Source organism: Cucurbita maxima, unplaced genomic scaffold, assembly GCF_002738345.1.
Source record: "Cucurbita maxima cultivar Rimu unplaced genomic scaffold, Cmax_1.0 Cma_Scf00018, whole genome shotgun sequence".
Taxonomy (NCBI): Eukaryota; Viridiplantae; Streptophyta; class Magnoliopsida; order Cucurbitales; family Cucurbitaceae; genus Cucurbita; species Cucurbita maxima.
In genome coordinates, this window is record NW_019272034.1 from 259,803 (window position 1) to 278,738 (window position 18,936).

General features: G+C 33.8%; 4 protein-coding genes across 6 annotated transcripts; 2 read left to right on the forward strand and 2 right to left on the reverse strand.

Annotated features, from left to right (window-relative positions):
• The first annotated feature begins 4,290 nt into the window (after window positions 1–4,290).
• LOC111492987 (protein indeterminate-domain 7-like) lies at window positions 4,291–6,939 on the forward strand. Of its 2 annotated transcripts, none has more exons than XM_023142546.1 (5): window positions 4,291–4,439; window positions 4,600–4,678; window positions 4,825–5,019; window positions 5,144–5,543; window positions 5,964–6,939. In XM_023142546.1, exons 3-5 carry the CDS (start codon window positions 4,827–4,829, stop codon window positions 6,886–6,888), a joined length of 1,518 nt encoding a protein of 505 aa, XP_022998314.1. In that variant the 5' UTR covers window positions 4,291–4,439; window positions 4,600–4,678; window positions 4,825–4,826; the 3' UTR covers window positions 6,889–6,939. The 2 variants fall into 2 exon arrangements, with proteins under 2 accessions (XP_022998314.1, XP_022998315.1); XM_023142547.1 differs by having other exon boundaries at window positions 4,293–4,439; window positions 4,578–4,678.
• Window positions 6,940–11,326: 4,387 nt separating this feature from the next.
• LOC111492669 (mediator of RNA polymerase II transcription subunit 9-like) lies at window positions 11,327–13,460 on the forward strand. 2 transcript variants are annotated; one of them, XR_002719908.1, is made up of 7 exons: window positions 11,327–11,971; window positions 12,062–12,124; window positions 12,216–12,296; window positions 12,365–12,423; window positions 12,508–12,590; window positions 13,199–13,245; window positions 13,278–13,460. XR_002719908.1 is itself a non-coding variant. In XM_023142059.1 (6 exons), exons 1-5 carry the CDS (start codon window positions 11,504–11,506, stop codon window positions 12,563–12,565), a joined length of 729 nt encoding a protein of 242 aa, XP_022997827.1. In that variant the 5' UTR covers window positions 11,327–11,503; the 3' UTR covers window positions 12,566–12,590; window positions 13,199–13,460. The 2 variants fall into 2 exon arrangements, 1 of the variants encoding a protein (XP_022997827.1); XM_023142059.1 differs by having other exon boundaries at window positions 13,199–13,460.
• Window positions 13,461–13,521: 61 nt separating this feature from the next.
• LOC111492667 (putative pentatricopeptide repeat-containing protein At1g17630) lies at window positions 13,522–15,867 on the reverse strand. Its single transcript, XM_023142057.1, has one exon. The coding sequence runs from the start codon at window positions 15,772–15,774 to the stop codon at window positions 13,645–13,647; it is 2,130 nt and encodes a 709-aa protein (XP_022997825.1). The 5' UTR covers window positions 15,775–15,867; the 3' UTR covers window positions 13,522–13,644.
• Window positions 15,868–16,993: 1,126 nt separating this feature from the next.
• Window positions 16,994–18,002, reverse strand: LOC111492668 (NDR1/HIN1-like protein 13). Its single transcript, XM_023142058.1, has one exon. It carries the CDS (start codon window positions 17,899–17,901, stop codon window positions 17,131–17,133), a length of 771 nt encoding a protein of 256 aa, XP_022997826.1. The 5' UTR covers window positions 17,902–18,002; the 3' UTR covers window positions 16,994–17,130.
• Between the last annotated feature and the right edge of the window lie 934 nt (window positions 18,003–18,936).

Consider the following 18,936-nt stretch of genomic DNA (forward strand, 5'->3'; position numbering starts at 1 on the left):
TTAAATTTTGGAATATTTCGGTGGGCCCCACTTTATGGCAAATTATTAAGGGGGCGGGACCCGCACTTTCTCCTCTAGTATTCTCGCTCGTGAACTTTAATAGGCTGTGATCCACAGGAATATTACGCTCACGTGTGGTGATGCCGTATTACAAGACAGCCCAATCCACCTTTTTTTTTTTTCTTTTAATATTAACATAATTCAACCCCACCCGAGGTTTTAAGATACTTTGTACAACTTAATCAATTTGAACCGGATTTATCAAGTTTGCCCCCATTTTTATTTTTAAATTTATAAATATATATTCATGAGATATTAATATTGTGAATGGTTTTGATGAATTTGGCCAAATAATTGGGGACTAACTTATTTAATTGATGTGATAAATTATTCAAGAGTTTATATCTACATAATATATATTATAGGAATATGATATTATATTTATAACTGCATATTCAATTTTTTTTTTCAATAAAAATTATATTTCCAACACGTTCCAATCTTACCTATCCCAAATTATTATATTCTTTCCTAACTCATAGCTCTGATATTCTCATGCATCGACATAGTCACGTTACAACCAACACGAGTCATTTCAGCATGATTTTTCTTTACTCAATGTATTCAGGGAAATTTCTTAAGAGGTCATCTACCCGTTGTCCATGGAACCCGCTCTGAATAATCCACCTTTTGCGGGATTATTCCCGATGTAATCATAAAAAGCTAATTTTTCAGGAATTTTAGACCAAGCTTCTGATAAACTTTGATTTTCGGCTAGCCCGGCACTAACCCTTCGATATATTTCTTGCTGGAAGTATCCCTGATCCCATTGATAACGAGTGGGACCAAATAATTCAATCGGGGTATGAGTTCTTATGATTGAGCCATCGAAAATGAATGTGCAACTTCTTAATATAGGTAGTGATTTTTAAGTTTTTTTTTTTAGTATTTCTTAACCATTCTACCATCACGATAACTCTCATTTAGACATGCTATTAGTTCATTTATGTACCCTAATTTTGTAGGCTTAATTGTCCTAAAAGAATTATTAATTGAAGTAGTATATTTTGTAGGTAATTATTTTAATTTTAATGAATAATTCTAATTTTGAAGGTGATGTGACATGCATATTGTATATGCATGCATATAATTATATAAAAAGAAATGAAATTAAACATGTAAAACATTATCTTAAAAACTTAGGAAATTGATGAAAATTAATTGTAGTATAGATAATGTGTTGAGATCTGTGTTGATCTCTTAATCAGTGTGAATGGTTTTAGTTATGAAGTCTCATTCCAAATATTGTTGAAATGGTAAGCATCAGTATGGATTCCAGATAGGATAAATTCATGTCATGTGCTATGTCGTTTTGCATTGTCAATTATTGCATATAACTTTATATTCACATACCAATATTTTTTTTTCTAAATTATTAAGCCTTTATTTTTATTTTTTAATGATTTCCTTTTTTTTTTTTTTGTTTTATGTTTTTAAAAGTTAAAACTTTGTTTTCTCTTTATATGTATTTTTTTTTTAAATAAAATTTTATTGGTATATTTTTAAAAAATCACTTTCAATTATTTTTCAAATTTAAAGAATGCAAAACATGTATATATATATTAAATAGATAATTAAGAAGGAAATTTTAATTTTTGGATTTAAAATATTTATCAAAAAATAGGATGAAGCACATTTTTAAGTTAAAAATAAAAATAAAATCGTTATCAAATTAATTTAGAAATATGGAGGAATAAATATTATTATTAAGAAAAATAAAAGAAAAAATAAAATTATGATGAGCTTAGAGGTGTGGATGAGGTGGGAAGACTTTTGGTCTAGCCAATGCTATGGTTTTCAAAAACAAAATCATTGTAAGAATAAAACAAGAAAATGACAAAACCCATAAAAAAAAATTATTATTTTTCATACATAAAATGACCATTTTCTCCCAAGTTTTGGAGGGAACACATAGGTCCTTTGAAAGGGATCCCCAAACAAATTTACAAATTAATGTTCCTCTCCCCATCCCATAGATCTATGTTTAATTCAACTATATACTTTTAGGGTTCTTTTGTATTTCTTCTTCGTACCAAATTTTAGATAATGTCATTTCAAAATATAATTTTGAGACTTACTATTATTTTGTTGGTACCCTTGTCTTAATTCCTCATTTTATTGTATTTTTAATCAAATATAAATTTAGTCTCTCGACCATTAATTCTTTAATCTTACCTAAATAACCCTTATATTCATATTATCTTTTATATTTTTTTATTTTGATTAGTCAAATAAAAATTAACTTCACAATAATTTAAAGATAAATAAAAAAGACAATGACTATATTTGAACCGTTTAAAACTAAATTTGGATGTATCCTATAAAGTGACATCTTCACCCAATTCAAAACGAGTTTTGGCTATAGAAAATAATAAACCTTTTAAAGATTATACTATATTGAGAAGAGATGGCTTCATAATAAAAACAAAATAATTTTTAAATTCACACACTATTTCTCTTTATAAAGTTAGTAATTTTATTCTCCCATTTTAATCTTATATAATCTACGTGTCATCCACCATGGACATTTAGTCAGTGGAGTTAAAACTAACCCAAAAGATATATATATGGCATGCATGGACTGCTGCTTATGGTAAAAATAATTAAATAAAAGGATCCAATTAAAAATTTGAGACTACTTTTGAAATATCGTTGACATAATTGAAATAGATAATCAGATAGCCGAGATTCATGGACTTTCCCACCATATTCAGTTGTAGAGATCAAAAGGAGAGTGTTCAGCAACGAGACGTTTTCTTCATCTCTCTTGTAAACGTGGTCATTTTAAGCTGAATTATTAGTCTTTTTATGAGTTTAAGAATGTATGGATATAGAAATACATAAAATTCAAATTTTTAATCTTTTACTATTTAGTTTAAGAGGAGACTGAACCATTATGTAGCCCCATGTGACAAGTCAGATTCCATTTGGATGAAAAACTTTTTTTTTTCAATTTTTTTTTTTTTTGACCATGTGTGGTTGAATTTTTATATTTTAATATATGGTTGTTAATTTTATTCTGAAAAAGGGGAAAAAAGAGAGTTTTTTTTTTTTTTTTTTTTTTTTTTTTTTTTTTTTTTTTTTTTTTTTTTTTTTTTTTTTTTTTTTTTTTTNTTTTTTTTTTTTTTTTTTTTTTTTTTTTTTTTTTTTTTTTTTTTTTTTTTTTTTTTGTGTGTGTGTGTGTGTGGAATATAATGAGTAGGAAAATCAAAATAGTAACACAAAAAAGTCAGTAATGTACCAATTGTTTTGAGAAGGACATGCATGCAGTCAAACTGAATTCAATGCGTCGTCGTCTTCGCCAACTTTTGTTATTTTTCAACTCATTTTCATGGCAGAATACTTTCAATTTTAAATGGAAAATATAAAATTCAGTTTTTCCGATGACTACAGAAAGCTGCAACTATTAAATTATCAAGTAGATTATTACTAAATAATAATGATAAAAAAAAAAAAGTAGCAGCCCAAGAATGGATTATGTCATTAAATAATTTAACCTCAATAAAATATTAATAATATTTTATGATAATTAGTCGATAGTAGCAAAGAATACCAAATATAGTAACTAGAAGACATTTTGACCTTATAAAATTTTATAGACAAATTCAAAACTCATATAATCTTTAAATTTTGAAAATTTATAAAGAAAATTAGGGGTAAATTAAAATACCTAACTGTTTTATTATTATTTTTTTAATAAAAAACCCTAATTTTCTTGTTGGGTCCACCCTCGGAAACAACTTTAAATAATCTAATTTATTTATTTATTTTTTTGAAAGTGAAAATTAGAGGAAGAAATTATGGTTAAAATGATGGAAGCTTTTGATCTATAATCAGTGGATCAATCATGCCACAGTAATTCGAGAAAAAAAGCTGGGAAAAAGGATCTAAACAGAGAACAATTGCAATAATAATAATAATAAAATTATCATTTTCTCTCTCTAAAAAATTAAAAAATAATTGAAAAATAATTTTCTCTCTCTAACTCCAAGGTATATACAAAATGATACTCTCTTTTTACCAAGACAGGCTTTTCTTCTAGTTGCTCACTTTTGTGAGAGAGAAACAGAAGAGGAAAGTTTTATTTATTTATTATTATTTTTAGAGAAATTAAAGAAAAGGGAATTTAAGGAGAGAGAAAAATTTCAAAACTTTGTAAAAAGAAAAAAAGAAAAGAAAAGAATTTAAGGCAATAATTATAAAGAAAGTAAAAGAGAGAGAAAAAAAAAATAAATAAATAAGAACAGAGGAAAAGACAGAAAGTGCAACATCGAGGGTTTTGCCAGCCGTAGGCTTCAATTCCTTTGCCTGTGTTTGGTTTTTTCCATTGTCTTTCAGACTTGTTTTCATTATCATTTCCACAACATAAAATTTTGAAGGTAACCCTCTTTTTATTTTTTTTATTTGATAATTTCTGGGTTTTTTTTTTTTTTTGTTTGTTCATTGAAATTATCAGTTTTTATTTATTCTCACTTTCATGCATATATATATATATATATATATATATTTATGTAAAGCTTGTTTCTTATGAGCCTTTAGAAACCCAAAAACAAGAAAGTCTCAAAATTGTCTCTTGGGTGGCTGCCAAATTCAGCACAACATTCAAATTCAAAGCTTGGTGAGTTTCTGAACTGAATTTATACGCAGGAACACAGTCAAATAAGATGACTGTTCAAGGCCTTTCTTTTCTTCAGTTCGTCATCTTTCCGATCTGATTTTTAATTATTTTTTCTGGGTTTTACTGAATTATATAATATATATTAGGGATGATCAAAAGTTTGTTGTTTCAAGCTCAAGCTATGGAGGAAAATTTGTCGAATTTAACTTCAGCTTCAGGTGAAGCTAGTTCCTGCTCCGGCAACCGTTCCGATCAGATTCCGACCAACTACTCCGGTGGCAATTACTTTTCTGCCCCTCCACCACTCCCAAAAAGGAAAAGAAGCCTTCCCGGAAATCCAGGTTTGTTAATATAAATTATTTTTGTGATATTTTAGTTGACGGATCTGAGGATGTATATCATACTATTGTGGAGATTCGTAATTTTTAGCCGATGATTGATTGATTGGGTTGAATTTGGTGACAGACCCAGATGCGGAGGTGGTAGCTTTATCACCGAAGACGCTGATGGCGACGAATAGATTCGTATGCGAGATCTGCAACAAGGGGTTTCAGAGAGATCAGAATCTTCAGCTTCATAGGAGAGGCCACAATTTGCCATGGAAGCTGAAGCCAAGAGCAAACAAAGAGGTGATAAGGAAGAAGGTGTATGTGTGCCCAGAAATAAGCTGTGTTCATCATGATCCATCGAGGGCTCTTGGGGACTTGACAGGAATCAAGAAGCACTTTAGCAGAAAGCACGGTGAGAAGAAATGGAAATGTGATAAGTGTTCTAAGAGGTACGCGGTTCAATCAGATTGGAAAGCTCATTCTAAGACTTGTGGCACTAGAGAGTACAGATGTGACTGTGGAACCCTTTTCTCAAGGTAACTACTCTATCTTTTACCCTCCCTATTATTAGGTTCAATTATAAATTTAATCAAAATATCATATTGAACGGGTATTTTGAGGTAAAATGTTATTCTGTTAAAAATGATACGAAACTCTGATAACATGTTAAGAATGTTATTCTGTTAAGAAACTCTCATTCTTAACGTATTCAATATAATCTATACCGGTTAAGTTTATAGGTTGGTATAAATTTAATCTTAGCTAGAAAAGACTCCGACCCGAAACGCGAATTTTGTCTAAAGCTATGTTTCTTCTTCATCTCATTTAGAGAATGAAAGAGAGAGGTTTTTACCAACTTGAACCTTTTTTTTTTTACTAGTTAAGATTTTAAATGTTTGAAATTTTGGCATTTTGGGATTGTTTTTGATTTCATGGGCTATTTTTATTATGATCAGGAGGGACAGTTTCATCACCCACAGAGCATTTTGTGATGCTTTGGCAGAGGAAAGTGCAAGAACCATTACAGCAAACCCAATACTTATGACCAATAATAACCCTCCACTGCTTCCCAATCCCATTTCTTCAATCTCTCACTTGAACTTCCAAGCTCAAACCCACTTCAACCCATTGGATATCAACTCGTTTGCCCTAAAAAAAGAGCACCAAAATCCACAAAGCTCAACCAATTTCATTCCCCCGTGGTTGGCTAATCATAGTCAAGACCTTAATCCCCTCATCATTAACCCTAATCATCTTGGGCAGACGTCTCTTAATCTTCCAACTGCTTCTTCTTCTTCCCCTTCTCCGCACATGTCAGCCACAGCACTTCTGCAGAAAGCAGCTCAAATGGGAGCTACGATGAGCAGCAACAATAATGCAGAGGCACCACACACAATAATCAGGCCCCAACACTCTCAGGATCATCACGTGTCTGATTCGTCTGCCACCACCAATAATGCAACTTGTAATTTTGGCCTTAACTTGTCCTCCTCCTCCTCCTCACGTGACAATCAGAATCAGGTCTTGATGGGTACTGAAGCTGGTCCAGGCCTTTCTCCTGCACTGCCACTCTACAGGAACAAAACACTTCTTCAAACCACTTTCATCAACAACAACACCACCACCTTTTCTCCAAGTGCCTTTGAAGGGGCTTCTTTTGAAATAGATGAATTTGGAGGGATGTTGAAGAAAGATGAGATTTTTAACGACAACCCAGCAAATGAAGGGTTGAGTACAAGAGATTTTTTGGGGCTTAGAGCAATGTCTCACACTGAGTTTTTGAGTAATATTGCAGCTGCTGGTTATGGAAATTGCATCAATGGTGGTGCTGGTCAAACCCCTCAAACTCAAATTCAAAACCAACCCAGCTGGCAAGGTTAGACAATTTGTGGTATGGTATGGTATGGTATGGATGAACAAGAACAAAAAAAATATATATATATTATTTTATAATTTTCCCTTTTGGGTTTAGATTATGAAATATATTTTTCAATTTTTTTTTTCAATTTCTTTTACAAGGAGGTCTTTTTTTTCCTAAGGGAAAGGACCACCACTTCTTGAATTAGGAATTTTTGGATCATAATATTCTCTCTATGTGTTTATATATATATATATATAGATATATATAGATTTCAATGTATAATATTTTAGTTGTGAAAACCCCTTTTTTTGGTATTTCTTAATTCAATTTTTTTTTATTTAAAAAAAAAAAAAAAAAAAAAAAAAAACCCTTTTGAAGCTTAGAAACCCTAGCTAGGCTCATTAATTGGAGTTTCATAATATATGAAATCCTTAAGTATAGAAAGTCACTTTTATGTGTATTTTAGCTGTGTTTTCAATGATATCTTGAGTCCTTTTTTCTATTTTATAAGGTCACAATTTAATATACTTGGAAAACCTAGGTTAAGAGATTTCAATTTTTACTAAAGTAAATTTAGCATAATAATTAATCTGCCCTTAAAACAATTATTTAAAACATTTTTTACTCTGAAAAAAAAAAAAAAAAAACTTTTAAAGAATTACTCTAACGTTGATTCTTTTTAAAGATAAAACAAAAAATCTATGATTACAAACAACTCTTTAAATATACATTTCAAGACACCTTATGAACTCTTATAATTTTCAGTGTATATATTTCACAAAAGTATGCCTTCTGTCTTCTCTCCATCAATATGAACAAGAAAGAAGAATGTCTCTTAATTAAGTCTTGTGTACTTTACCACATCGATACGAAAATAGATATCAAAATTTTTTCCAAACAAAAAAACGACTATATAATAAAGTCATGCATGTGACAAACATACAACAAAGAAATTATAAGAAAATATATGCATAGAAAACAAAAAGTATGCATAAAGATCGAATTTAGAAGACGAAATCGAAACAGAAAAATATGGATGGTGAGAATTTGCCTTTATCAAAGGATTGTTCTAAACCCTAACCCCTTATATTTAAATCTCTCTTAGTATGGGAATATACATTAATTAAGATATAAAGTTAGGAAATTGTTTAAACTTTTATGTGATTTGGTCAAGATTATTAGTTGCATAATCAAGCCTTTTTTTTCTTCTCTTTGATAATATTTTATGGATTAAGGAAAATATTTGAATATGAATATATAATATATGGCATGAAATATTACAGGGGAACGAAACATTGCCGGGTATGAAAACCTCTCCCTCACATAAGTTTTTTAAAATTACGAGACAACACATAACATACTAGAAGTGGATAATAACAATTCTCGAATTAAAAAAGAATATTGACGGGCATAAATTAGGGCTTGTTTTAAATATTGTCTTTCTTGTTTGCTAAGAAAATCGAGGGAGAGAGAGAAAAGGATGGAAAAATGTGATAATTAGGGTATGATAAGAAAAAGTGGATCCTATTGGGAAACTTTATGGTAAAATAATTAAATGAGAGAATTAACAAAATGAATGTGATGGGAGAGATACTCCCCCTTTATCTCTTTATAAATAAATAAATATAATATATAAGTGTATATATATATATATATGTTAGGTAAAATTATTATATACAAAGGAAAAGAAAAAAAGTAATTGAAATGGGAGAATAAAGCTTTTGTTTTTGTTAGAGAAAGAAAGAGAAAAAGATTGAACCTTTTTAACCGAATGATGAACAAAAGAATAGACAAACATACCATTCTCTGCTATAAATGTTTGCCACTTACAATTATTCTCATTTCTTTTCCTTTTTTTTTTATATAATAATATTATTTATCAGACAGAACAGTAAGGGATGTGGGCTAAAAATTTGTACATTCACACTTCCCAACGCAGCCCTTGTGCTGTTTCTCTGTATTTTTACCATTCTTTTTTTTGCCCTTTTGTCTCCCACAGTTTTTAACCATATTCCACGCCATTCCCATTTGAATACCTCAAATGTTTCAATCACCCATCAAGGAGGATAGCTAAATCGTCGGTTCCACCAGAGATACTCGTATGTGTAAACTCTCTAATGATACTTTTGTTTAGAACAGTTTTAAAATTTAGCTTAGTGTTCAGTTGTTGGGTAGTCTACCCAATTCAACCGAGATGGACCATTGTTTGATGCATACAAAGGAGTAGGGTGGGGAAATTGTAAGAAGAGGGTTGAGATGCTTTTGTGTAATGTGTAGCATAAAGGAGTGAAAAGAATGGGGTGTTTTGTACCTTTGTATGCTCTGTTGTGGTGAGTAGGCATTGGCAAAGGCAAAGGGCATAAAGAAAGGGGCATTTGTGTTCAAACTTTAGTTGACTTCCCATTTTCAATCATCATTTCAACTTCTCTAAAACCCTAAACCCTAAACCCTTTTGTTTTGACTTCCTCTAAAGCTTTGATTTCCTTTATGGTTTTTGAGGGTTGAGAAACCCAATACCGTTTTGTTTTGTTTTGTTTTGTTTTGTTTTGTTTTGTTTTATGGGAATATGGACTTCTCTTCTCCCAACCTTTCTTTCCCTACTTTCCAACAAAATTATCATAAATTTATGTCTCCTTCTTGCCAAGATTTTTGGCCTACAACTCACTAGAGATACTTTACAAGTGGTAACACATGGACATCATTATTGTTTTGACTTTCTATTCTATACTTTCTTCAAATTTCACTTTCTAAAGTATCCAAAGTATGATACAATACATTTTCAAACTGAAAACGGACCAAATCATCTTTCACCACTTTTATGTTCTATAATAATTACTATTATGATTCTATAAATTGTTATCAAAATTATCCCTAGAAAATTAATATATATATATATAATTAGGTTTTTTGTTTTGCAAATGTTAAGTAAAATAAAATTTTATTTCATGTTATCCTCTTTCATACTAATAATTGATTGTCATTTTAAAGCTCAAAATTCTAAATATTGTGATAATAAATTTGATGAGACATTGAAAAAAAAAATATGAAGATGCGGGCCAGCTTACATTTGAACTAGCTTTATGACTTTGAATTAGGCCAGCTTACATGTTTAGGCCCATGACATAGTTTTTGCACATTAGATTGGGCCAGGCTACATGTTTCGGCCCATGAACTAGTTTATGGACTTTAGATAAGGCCAGCCTACATGTTTAGGTCCATCAACTAGCTTTCGGACTTAAGATTGGGCCAGCCAAAATATTTAACCCCATGAACTAGCTTTATGACTTTCGATTAAGCCAGCCTACATGTGTAGGCCCATGACTAGCTTTCCGACTTACGATTGAGCTAGCAAACATATTTAAGCCCATAAAATAGCTTCGGACTTTAGATTGGGCCAGCCTACATATTTAGGCCCATGAACTAGCTTTGGGACTTTCTATTCGGCCAGCCTGCATAAATAGGCCCATGAATTGCTTTCGGACTTTCGATTGGGCTAGCCTACATGTTTAAGCCCATAAACGAGCTTTTGGACTAATGATTGTGCCAGCCTACAATTTAGGACCATGAATTAGGTTTCGGACTTATGATTGGGCCAGCCACATGCTTAGGCCCAAGAACTAGCTTTTGGACTTTCTATTGGGCCAGCTTACTTCTTAATGCCCATAGACTTGCGATAGGACTTTCGATTGGGCGAGCATACTTGTAAAGGCCCATGAACTTGCGATAGGACGTTCGATTGGGCCTGTTTACTTGTTAAGGCCCATGAACTTGCTATAGGACTTACGATTATGCCAGCCTACATGTTTAGGCCCATGAACTAGCTTTTGGACTCGATTGGGCCAGCTTACTTGTTAAGGCCAATAAACTTGCAATAGAACTTTCGATTGGGCCAGCTTACATGTTAAGACCCATGAACTCGATATAGGACTTTCGATTGGGCCAGCCTACATGTTTAAGCCCATGAACTAGCTTTTACACTTTCGATTGGGCCAGATTACTTGTTAAGGCCCATGAACTTGCGATAGGACCTTCGATTGCGCCAGCTTACATGTTAAGACCCATGAACTTGCTATAGGACTTCCGATTGGGCCAGCCTACATGTTAAGGTCCATGAACACGCTTTTGGACTTTCGATTGGTCTAGCCTACATGTTTAGGCCCATGATTAAGCTTTTGGACTTTCGATTGGGCCTGCTTTTCTGTTAAGCCCCATGAAATTGCTATAGGACTTTCGATTGGACCAGCCTACATGTTTAGGCCCATGAACTTGCTATTGGAGTTTCGATTGGGTTTGCCTACATGTTTAGGCCCATGAAGTAGATTTTGGACTTTTTGTTGGGCCAGCCTACATGTTTAGGACCATGAACTAGTTTTAGGACTTTTGATTGGGTTAGCCTACATGTTTAGCCCCATGTCGGTAAAGTCAGACAATTATCTCGCAGTTCTCCAAAATGACTGTTTGAAGGTAAAAAGTAAAACTCAAAAACTCGCATCTCCGGCAATCTTACGCTTTAAAACAAGAGTCGGCCAGTATGTAACTACAGTAGGGAGATCGGAGTCCGTCGAGAAGTAACCGGAGCTTGAGCAAAAGCCTCTAGTCCCAAACAATCGCAAGCCCTAGCAAGAAATCGGCGATATGGATTTCTCTGGAGGAGGAAACTGGAGCATGATCCCCAACATCCCTACTCTCAGCAACTCCTCTAATCTTTCCAATCAAGAATCCCTTTACCTTCAACAGCAGCAATTCTCCCTTCAGCAGCAGCAGCAGCAGCAGCAGCAACAACAGCAACTATCCTTTCATCACCAGCCACAGCAATTCCAGCCCCAAATTCAACCCCAACAGCAATTTCAGCAGCAACAATCCTCCCCCCAATTCCAACAGCTACAACCCTCTCCTCAAATTCAGCCCCAGCAACAACTCTCCACCCAATTCCAGCAGCAAATGCAACCCCAACATTTCCCCCAGCAGCAGCAGCAGCAACAACAACAGCAATATCATTTTCAACAACAACAGCAGCGGCTTCTTCAACAGCAGCAGCAGCAACAGAAACAGCAGCAATATCATCAACACCAGTCTCTGGCTTCCCATTTTCATCTATTTCATGTAATGCCTTCAGAAACCCTGAATTTTGAGTGTTCTCTAATCTCCGTGTTTTGCGTTTGTTGACTTTCTTGGATGTGTTGTGTGTTGTAGCTTGTGGAGAAATTAGCGGATGCGATTGAGACTGGAGTTAGAGATCAGCAATCGGATGCATTGGTATCAATTTTGATTCTTTTTTGAAATTCTCTCTCAAGATTAATCATACCGTTGTTTCCACTACTAATTTGTTCTTTTAACGTTTTGGAAGGTCAATGATCTGAACAACCACTTTGAGAAGTGCCAGCAACTGTTAAACTCGATATCTGGATCACTCAGCTCAAAGGCTATGGTAAAGTTGAAATGAGAAATCCATCACTACAAATGTGATATCACAATTTTTTTTTCTTTTGGTTGCAGACAGTAGAGGGACAGAAGAAGAAGCTGGAAGAACATGAGCAGTTGTTAAGTTATCGAAGGTATGGTGGTAACCAATTGTTGGGTGTGGTTTGCATTAAACTGTCTTCATCAATGATCCTACTGATGATTCTCTATTAAAAAAGGGAACTGATTGGGAAATATAAGAGCTCTGTTGAAGAGCTTGTCAAGGGCGAGCCTTAGCCACTTCTCACCCATTCCTAATTAGGTAATACTTCAATTTATATTTACAGTTTCTTTTCCGTTTATCTCAATTGGTCCAAGGATCTGTTTGGCTTTCCTTTTCTTCTCTGTCATCTTTTGCTAAATGGTTTGGTTGTGGGGTTGAAATTGAAAAGTGGTTTTCAGGAAAGAAATTCACACACCAAAACATAAATTATTGTACGAATATGAGCTTTCTGTTCAGAAAGGCTAAGATTAGTTTTTGTACATTCTCAACACTAAATGTTGTGTAGGTATCACCTTAGGACTGAGTTGAGGGTCATAGCGTTTCTGGTCTAAAAGTGGGTTCGAAGTTGAATACAATTCAACATTCGAGATTGTGTGTTGTATTGTTCTAGATGTCTTAGGTGTTAGCTGCATAATAGTCAATCCATACCTTTTGTTGACATGTTTTGGGATGCGAGAAAAAGGAATGTACAGTTACATTTCGGAGAGAGTAAACCAAACGTTTGTATATGGATATGAATTTTCAGTCGATTCAACGCCATCTGTGCTTTCCTTCAATTTTGGTTCAAATTCATTTAAATTGTCTCTTATCAAACGAAAGGAAAAAGAAACTTGAAGTACATACTTATGAATTCTACACCATTTCAGGCCTGGCTAGCATCATGTACCTGTTTTGAAGGGATGTGAAAAGAGCTGCTTTCACCGGGTCTTGCAATTCCGTGGAGGGGCTTTTATCTAATCTGCCTCCCTGCATTTCATAACACGATGCACGATGATATGATGCACAGTTGAATCCAATCCTCTCTGCTCTCTTCGACTTTTTCAGGAACTTCTGTTACCTCTAACGTATCTTGTACGGTTATTCCAACAGTTAACTTCTAAAATTAATGAACAGTAGATGCTTTCTCTAGTTTTCCATTCTTTAAATGTTGAATTTGGATTGATGCTCCACTGTCATATCATTAGCTAAATGCAGCCTTAAGTGACCATTTTTCATTTTGAATTTCCTTAATTAAGGATAACCCATCATCAGCTTCACACATATGGAGAGAGCTTTCTAGTAAAAGATTTCAGTAATGTTGTTCTTGAACATTCTATTCAATAATACTATCATCAAAATCTCGACTTTCAATCTGAAGAGCCAAATCATGAAGAATTTCATCAACTCTCTCTAAACCTTCTTGCATTGAGTTTCCTGCTTTGAACATATAAACCTTTTTCTTCACCTCAATCCAGCTGCACCCAGGAACTTTCTTTAAACCCTTCATCCTTGCCGAGATCCTGACCCTCGCAGAATCCTCCCACCTACAGCTTGCAGAAAAAATATTCGAGAGCAACATATGGCTTCCCGCTATCTCGGAATTCAGATTTAAAATCTGAGAGCCAGTTTCTTCTGCAAGATCTGTAACCTTGTGCATTCTGCAAGAGTTGAGAAGAGCACTCCAGATATAAACATTGGGTTTGATTGGCATGCTCTTGACCATGTTACTTGCTTCTTCCACGAGCCCAGCACGACCTAGAAGATCGACCATGCACGCATAGTGCTCCATCTGAGGTTTGATCTTGAAGTTCTGTAGCATCTGATCGAAAAGCCAACGGCCTTCGGCAACAAGACCGGCATGACTACAAGCAGAAAGAGCAGCAATAAAGGTAACATCATCTGGTCTAAATCCTGATTTGATCATCTCGTCAAAAGTTACGAGAGCATCTTTACCAAGTCCATGCATTCCATATCCTGCAATCATTGAGTTCCATGAGATTAAATCTCGATTTTCTAGTTTTTCGAACACCAAACAGCCTGGCTTGAAACTTCCACATTTTGTATACATGTTAATCAATCCATTTCCTACCAGTATGTTATCTTCCATCCGAGCTCTAATCACATGACCGTGCATTTCCCTACCAAGATTCAGAGCTGCTAGCATAGCACAAATTGATAGAACACTAGATATCGTCACTGAGTTCGCTTTTACATTTGCAAGCTGCATTTGGCGAAAAACTTCCAAAGATTCTTCTCCAAATCCATTAGAAGCAAATCCACAAATGACTGCGCTCCAAGTTATGACATTAGGTTTCATCTCTGGACAGCCTTCCATTTTCTCAAGCTCAGAAAACGCTTCAAAAGCTTTGTCATATAATCCAGATTCAGCATAAGAGGATATAAGAGAATTCCAACTCACAAGATTCTTCACTTTCATCTCATGAAATAACTTCTCTGCATCTCTTATGTCTCCTCCTTTTCCATATACAGTTATAAGCGCATTTTTAGCAAACAAGTAATCTTCGAAACCTCCCTTTACTATATATCCATGAACCATCTGACCCCTGTCCAATGTGGCTAAATCAGCACAAACAGATAACACCACAGCAAGCATTTCAGCAGTGGCACCAACACCTTTCATCCTCATCTTGCTAAACAAGGCAATAGTTTCTTCAAGATGACCGCAACGAGCATGGCTTGACAGCAAAGAAGTCCAAGTTACAGGGTTCGGCTCGACCCCTTCCAACTCCATTTGAAGGAACATCCTAAAAGCACCATTAACATCATAATTATAGGCATAGCCAGAAACCATAGTGTTCCAAGAAATTACACTTTTAACACGCATTTTGTCAAACACTTTTCGTGCATCACCCATTCGTCGGAGTTTCACATACATTCCTATCAATTCATTCACAACGTGCAAATGATTCTGGAATCCAAATTGTACAACATGACAATGAAGAGTCTTGCACAAATTGAAAATACCCAAATTGGAAGAAGCCCTCAAAACCAGAGGAAAAGTAAACCCATCCGCCAAAACCCCAAAATTTCTCATTTTCCCATAAAGTTGAAGGGCTTCTCTACAATAACCATCTACATTTGCTCTTATAATCGAATTCCATAACAGCAAGTTCGACAAACCTTCAAATGGCACAGTATCAAACACTTTCCGAGCATCGAAAACAAAACCAGAACGGGCATAGACGGACACAAGCCGGGCGGCAACGAACGCCGACGAACAGGCGCCAATGACAACGGTGGTGGAATGAACTTGTTTGCAATGTCGAATCCCGTTGCATTGCCGAAGAAGACGATCGAAAGAATCGAGAAGCTCGTCGTCATACGTGATTGAGGAAAAATGAGAGTTGAAATAGGATCGAAAATGAGAGGGGAAATTGATTGTGAATCGTGGAAAACAAAACGAAGCTGAATTGAATCGCTGATAAGAAGATGCATACAGCATGAATCGAAGATGATAATTATGAAGGTTAAGGGTTTTGAATCCCACAAATTTGAGATTGGCGCATTTATGAGGTGATCACAGACCACAATCGCAATTGCCATAATTTTGCGAAGAAAAAAGAAGAAACGACATGTCGGAATAACGCATAATTATAAGATTAAAGTACAAAAAATTAAAGATTTGTATTCTAGATAAAAACATGTTAAATTATAGTTTGTACAATTTTCTTACAAGATTCCATTTAATTCTTGTAATTTTAAAATTTTCAATTTCTTCTCTAGCTTACTTTACAATTATATTTTATATATACAAATATATAAATCGACGAGGGTAAAATTGGAATTTTAGGAAAAAGGCACATTAACAAGTAATAATAAAAGGGAATGGGAAATAATAAAAGCGAGTAAAAGAAGAAAAATTCTGAGGGGCTATTCTGGAATTTCAAGTGGGAGCGGGGCCAAATTGCACAAAGGAAAACCACAATAATTCAAAGGTATTAAAAAAATGTAAAGTAAACTAAAGTCTCTCCACCGACACAAATATTATACATTTTTTAAGTATTTGTGAATATATAACCTTTTTTTTTTTAAATCAAGTGACATATTTGCGTATCATATATTATATTATGCATACAGCTCATTCCCAACAAAACTTAGATTATGACCTTTGACCCTAAGTCCCCCACTCTCAATTAATTAAGATTCTCTTCCATATTTATTTAATTCTATGCAATAATTTCACTTTTGTAAAAAATATTTAAATTCACATATAAGTAGGACATTATTATTTTATTTATGAATAATAAAATAAAATTCTCTCTCAAGGACCCCAAAAAAATAAATATAAATAAAACAAGTAGCTAGCCTTACACACGTTCTTTACAGCAATGAATGAATAATTAAATTACAAAGTCATCATCCAAATTAATTTTGCATTTTCCAACTACTAAATATCACCAACAATCATTATCTTATTATAAATCCCACTTTATTCTCCGCATTAAATAATTTAATTACAGTAAGACTTTATTAAATAACCTAAAACTACCTGCCCCCAACTTAAATCCAATCAGAATAGTGGTAGTGATTGAAAAAAATAATATACATTATTGAATCTTTAAAAAATATCAAATTTACAAAATATTCTAAATATTTGGACAAAAAAGCAAAAATAAAATAGTTGCAAAAGTTTAGGGAAAAAAAAAAAGAAGTGTATAATCAGGGAAGGCGAAAATTAAAATTTCGGGAAAGGAAAAATACAAAAAAAAAAAAAAATGTAATAATAATAAAATAAAACCAGAGACCTCTTTGCTTCTTCGTGTTCTTTGTATTCTTCAAATTTTCTTCTCCTCTGTTTTCAGATCGTCCATTTCCAGATCTTTATACGAAGATCAACCTTACATTTTGCGCCGGAAGTTGAGGCGGTGGCCGGAGATTTACCGGTGGGAACAGTTACCGAAATTCCGTCACAAGAAACTCTAATTCCGATTTTAGGGCTCTTGAGTGCTCCCATCTTCAATTTCACCTTCGTATCGAGTTGAATCTCCAATGGAAGACCTTTCTTGCTCTTCATACTGCTCTTCAAGGTACTTTCCGACGAGCTATCTAGTTGGTGGCTCTTGCTGAGAATCGAGGTCTTCAACAGAGTTGTGTTCTTCGTATCGTGAACAAATCCAGGCAATACACCATCGCCGACATCGATTCCATTGGAGAATACTGAAATCGAGACCGGATTGTAAGTGAACACGAGCTTTTTGTTGGGGTTTCTGGCGGAAACGTTGAGATCGAACTTCGAATTGAGGAGTGAAGAGGAAGTGATGTTGAAATAGGAGAGTTTCACGGCGGAAACGGTGAAGGACGGCCGGTGAGGACGGTAGATTAGGTAAACAACAGCGGAGGCAATGGCGAGGAGGAAGATTAGGAGGATGAGAGTTAGAGATAACCAGAGGCAGACAGAGCAGCAGCAACTGCGGCTGCGGCGACGGCGATGGTGCGGTTGAGGGTGGTAGGCAGGGCGAGTAGCGCCGTAGAGTTGAGATTTAGTTGCCGGAAACGGAGCGGTCTTGGGGGCCGGAGCGCCGTTGGCGGCCGTGGCCGCGGCAGCGTTGGGGTAGACTCTATCCGTCATGGGGATGGAGAGGGAATTTTGTCGTGAAATTGGAAGGCTATTGATTTATTTTTCAGTGAAATCAAAATGGGATTTTAAAGAAGCCTTTTACGAAGGGGAAGAACAGAAACCGAGGGGTATTGGGGGCTGACTGTAATTTGTAGAAACAAAGTGGATATATTTGGAAATATGAAAAATAAAGGAATTCTTTTTTAAATTGGTAAAACATTTATAAAGTTTTTTAAAAATTTTATGATAAAAATTGATTTTCCATTCATTATTATAAAGGATTTTTGCACTGTTTTATTTTTGTGTTTCAACCTTCAAAATTTTATTTTAATTTTTAAAATTTAAAAAGTGACTATTGAAAATTGTTCAATAATATTATTTTTAATAATTTAAATAAATAGTTTTAAATCAATATAAAACGTAGTTTAAATTTACCTCTTTAAAATTTTATGTCTCACATTTAAAATTATAAAGACTAAATTAAAATACTGAGGATTAACCTTTAAAAAAAATATAAGAGATGGTCAATTTGTTTTTGTTTTTGTTTTTTTTTTTTTTTTTTTTTTTTTTTTAATTAAGGGTGTAGAGATTAATAGCGTGATTGAGATTGAAAAATGTGAAGACACCGCACCTAAAAATGCCTGTTGCGCTGTTTGATTCTTTATTCTTATCTGTCTGCCAATCATTGATATTTCTTATTATTTTAATTGGTCAAATAATTTAAAATAAATTTCAATATTATTTTCAAACTTTTATTTATTCCTAATAAATTCAAAATTACCACTCGGTGCGGATCTAAACCAATTAATTAAACGTATCTTATGTATTTATTTTGTGAAGGTGAAGAGCTTTTAAAAACTCGAGGATGTGTAAATCATGACATAAATAATATTATTGATTAGAAGACAGCTGTGGAAATAATGAACAAATTGAAAAAGAATTCTTCCTTCCAAAAATTCAGATATTTGAAATTGTTGAACTCAAAAAAGAAAAAAAAAAATTGTACGATGTTTTTATGAAATTAAATGTGAGAGTGAAAAATTTGAT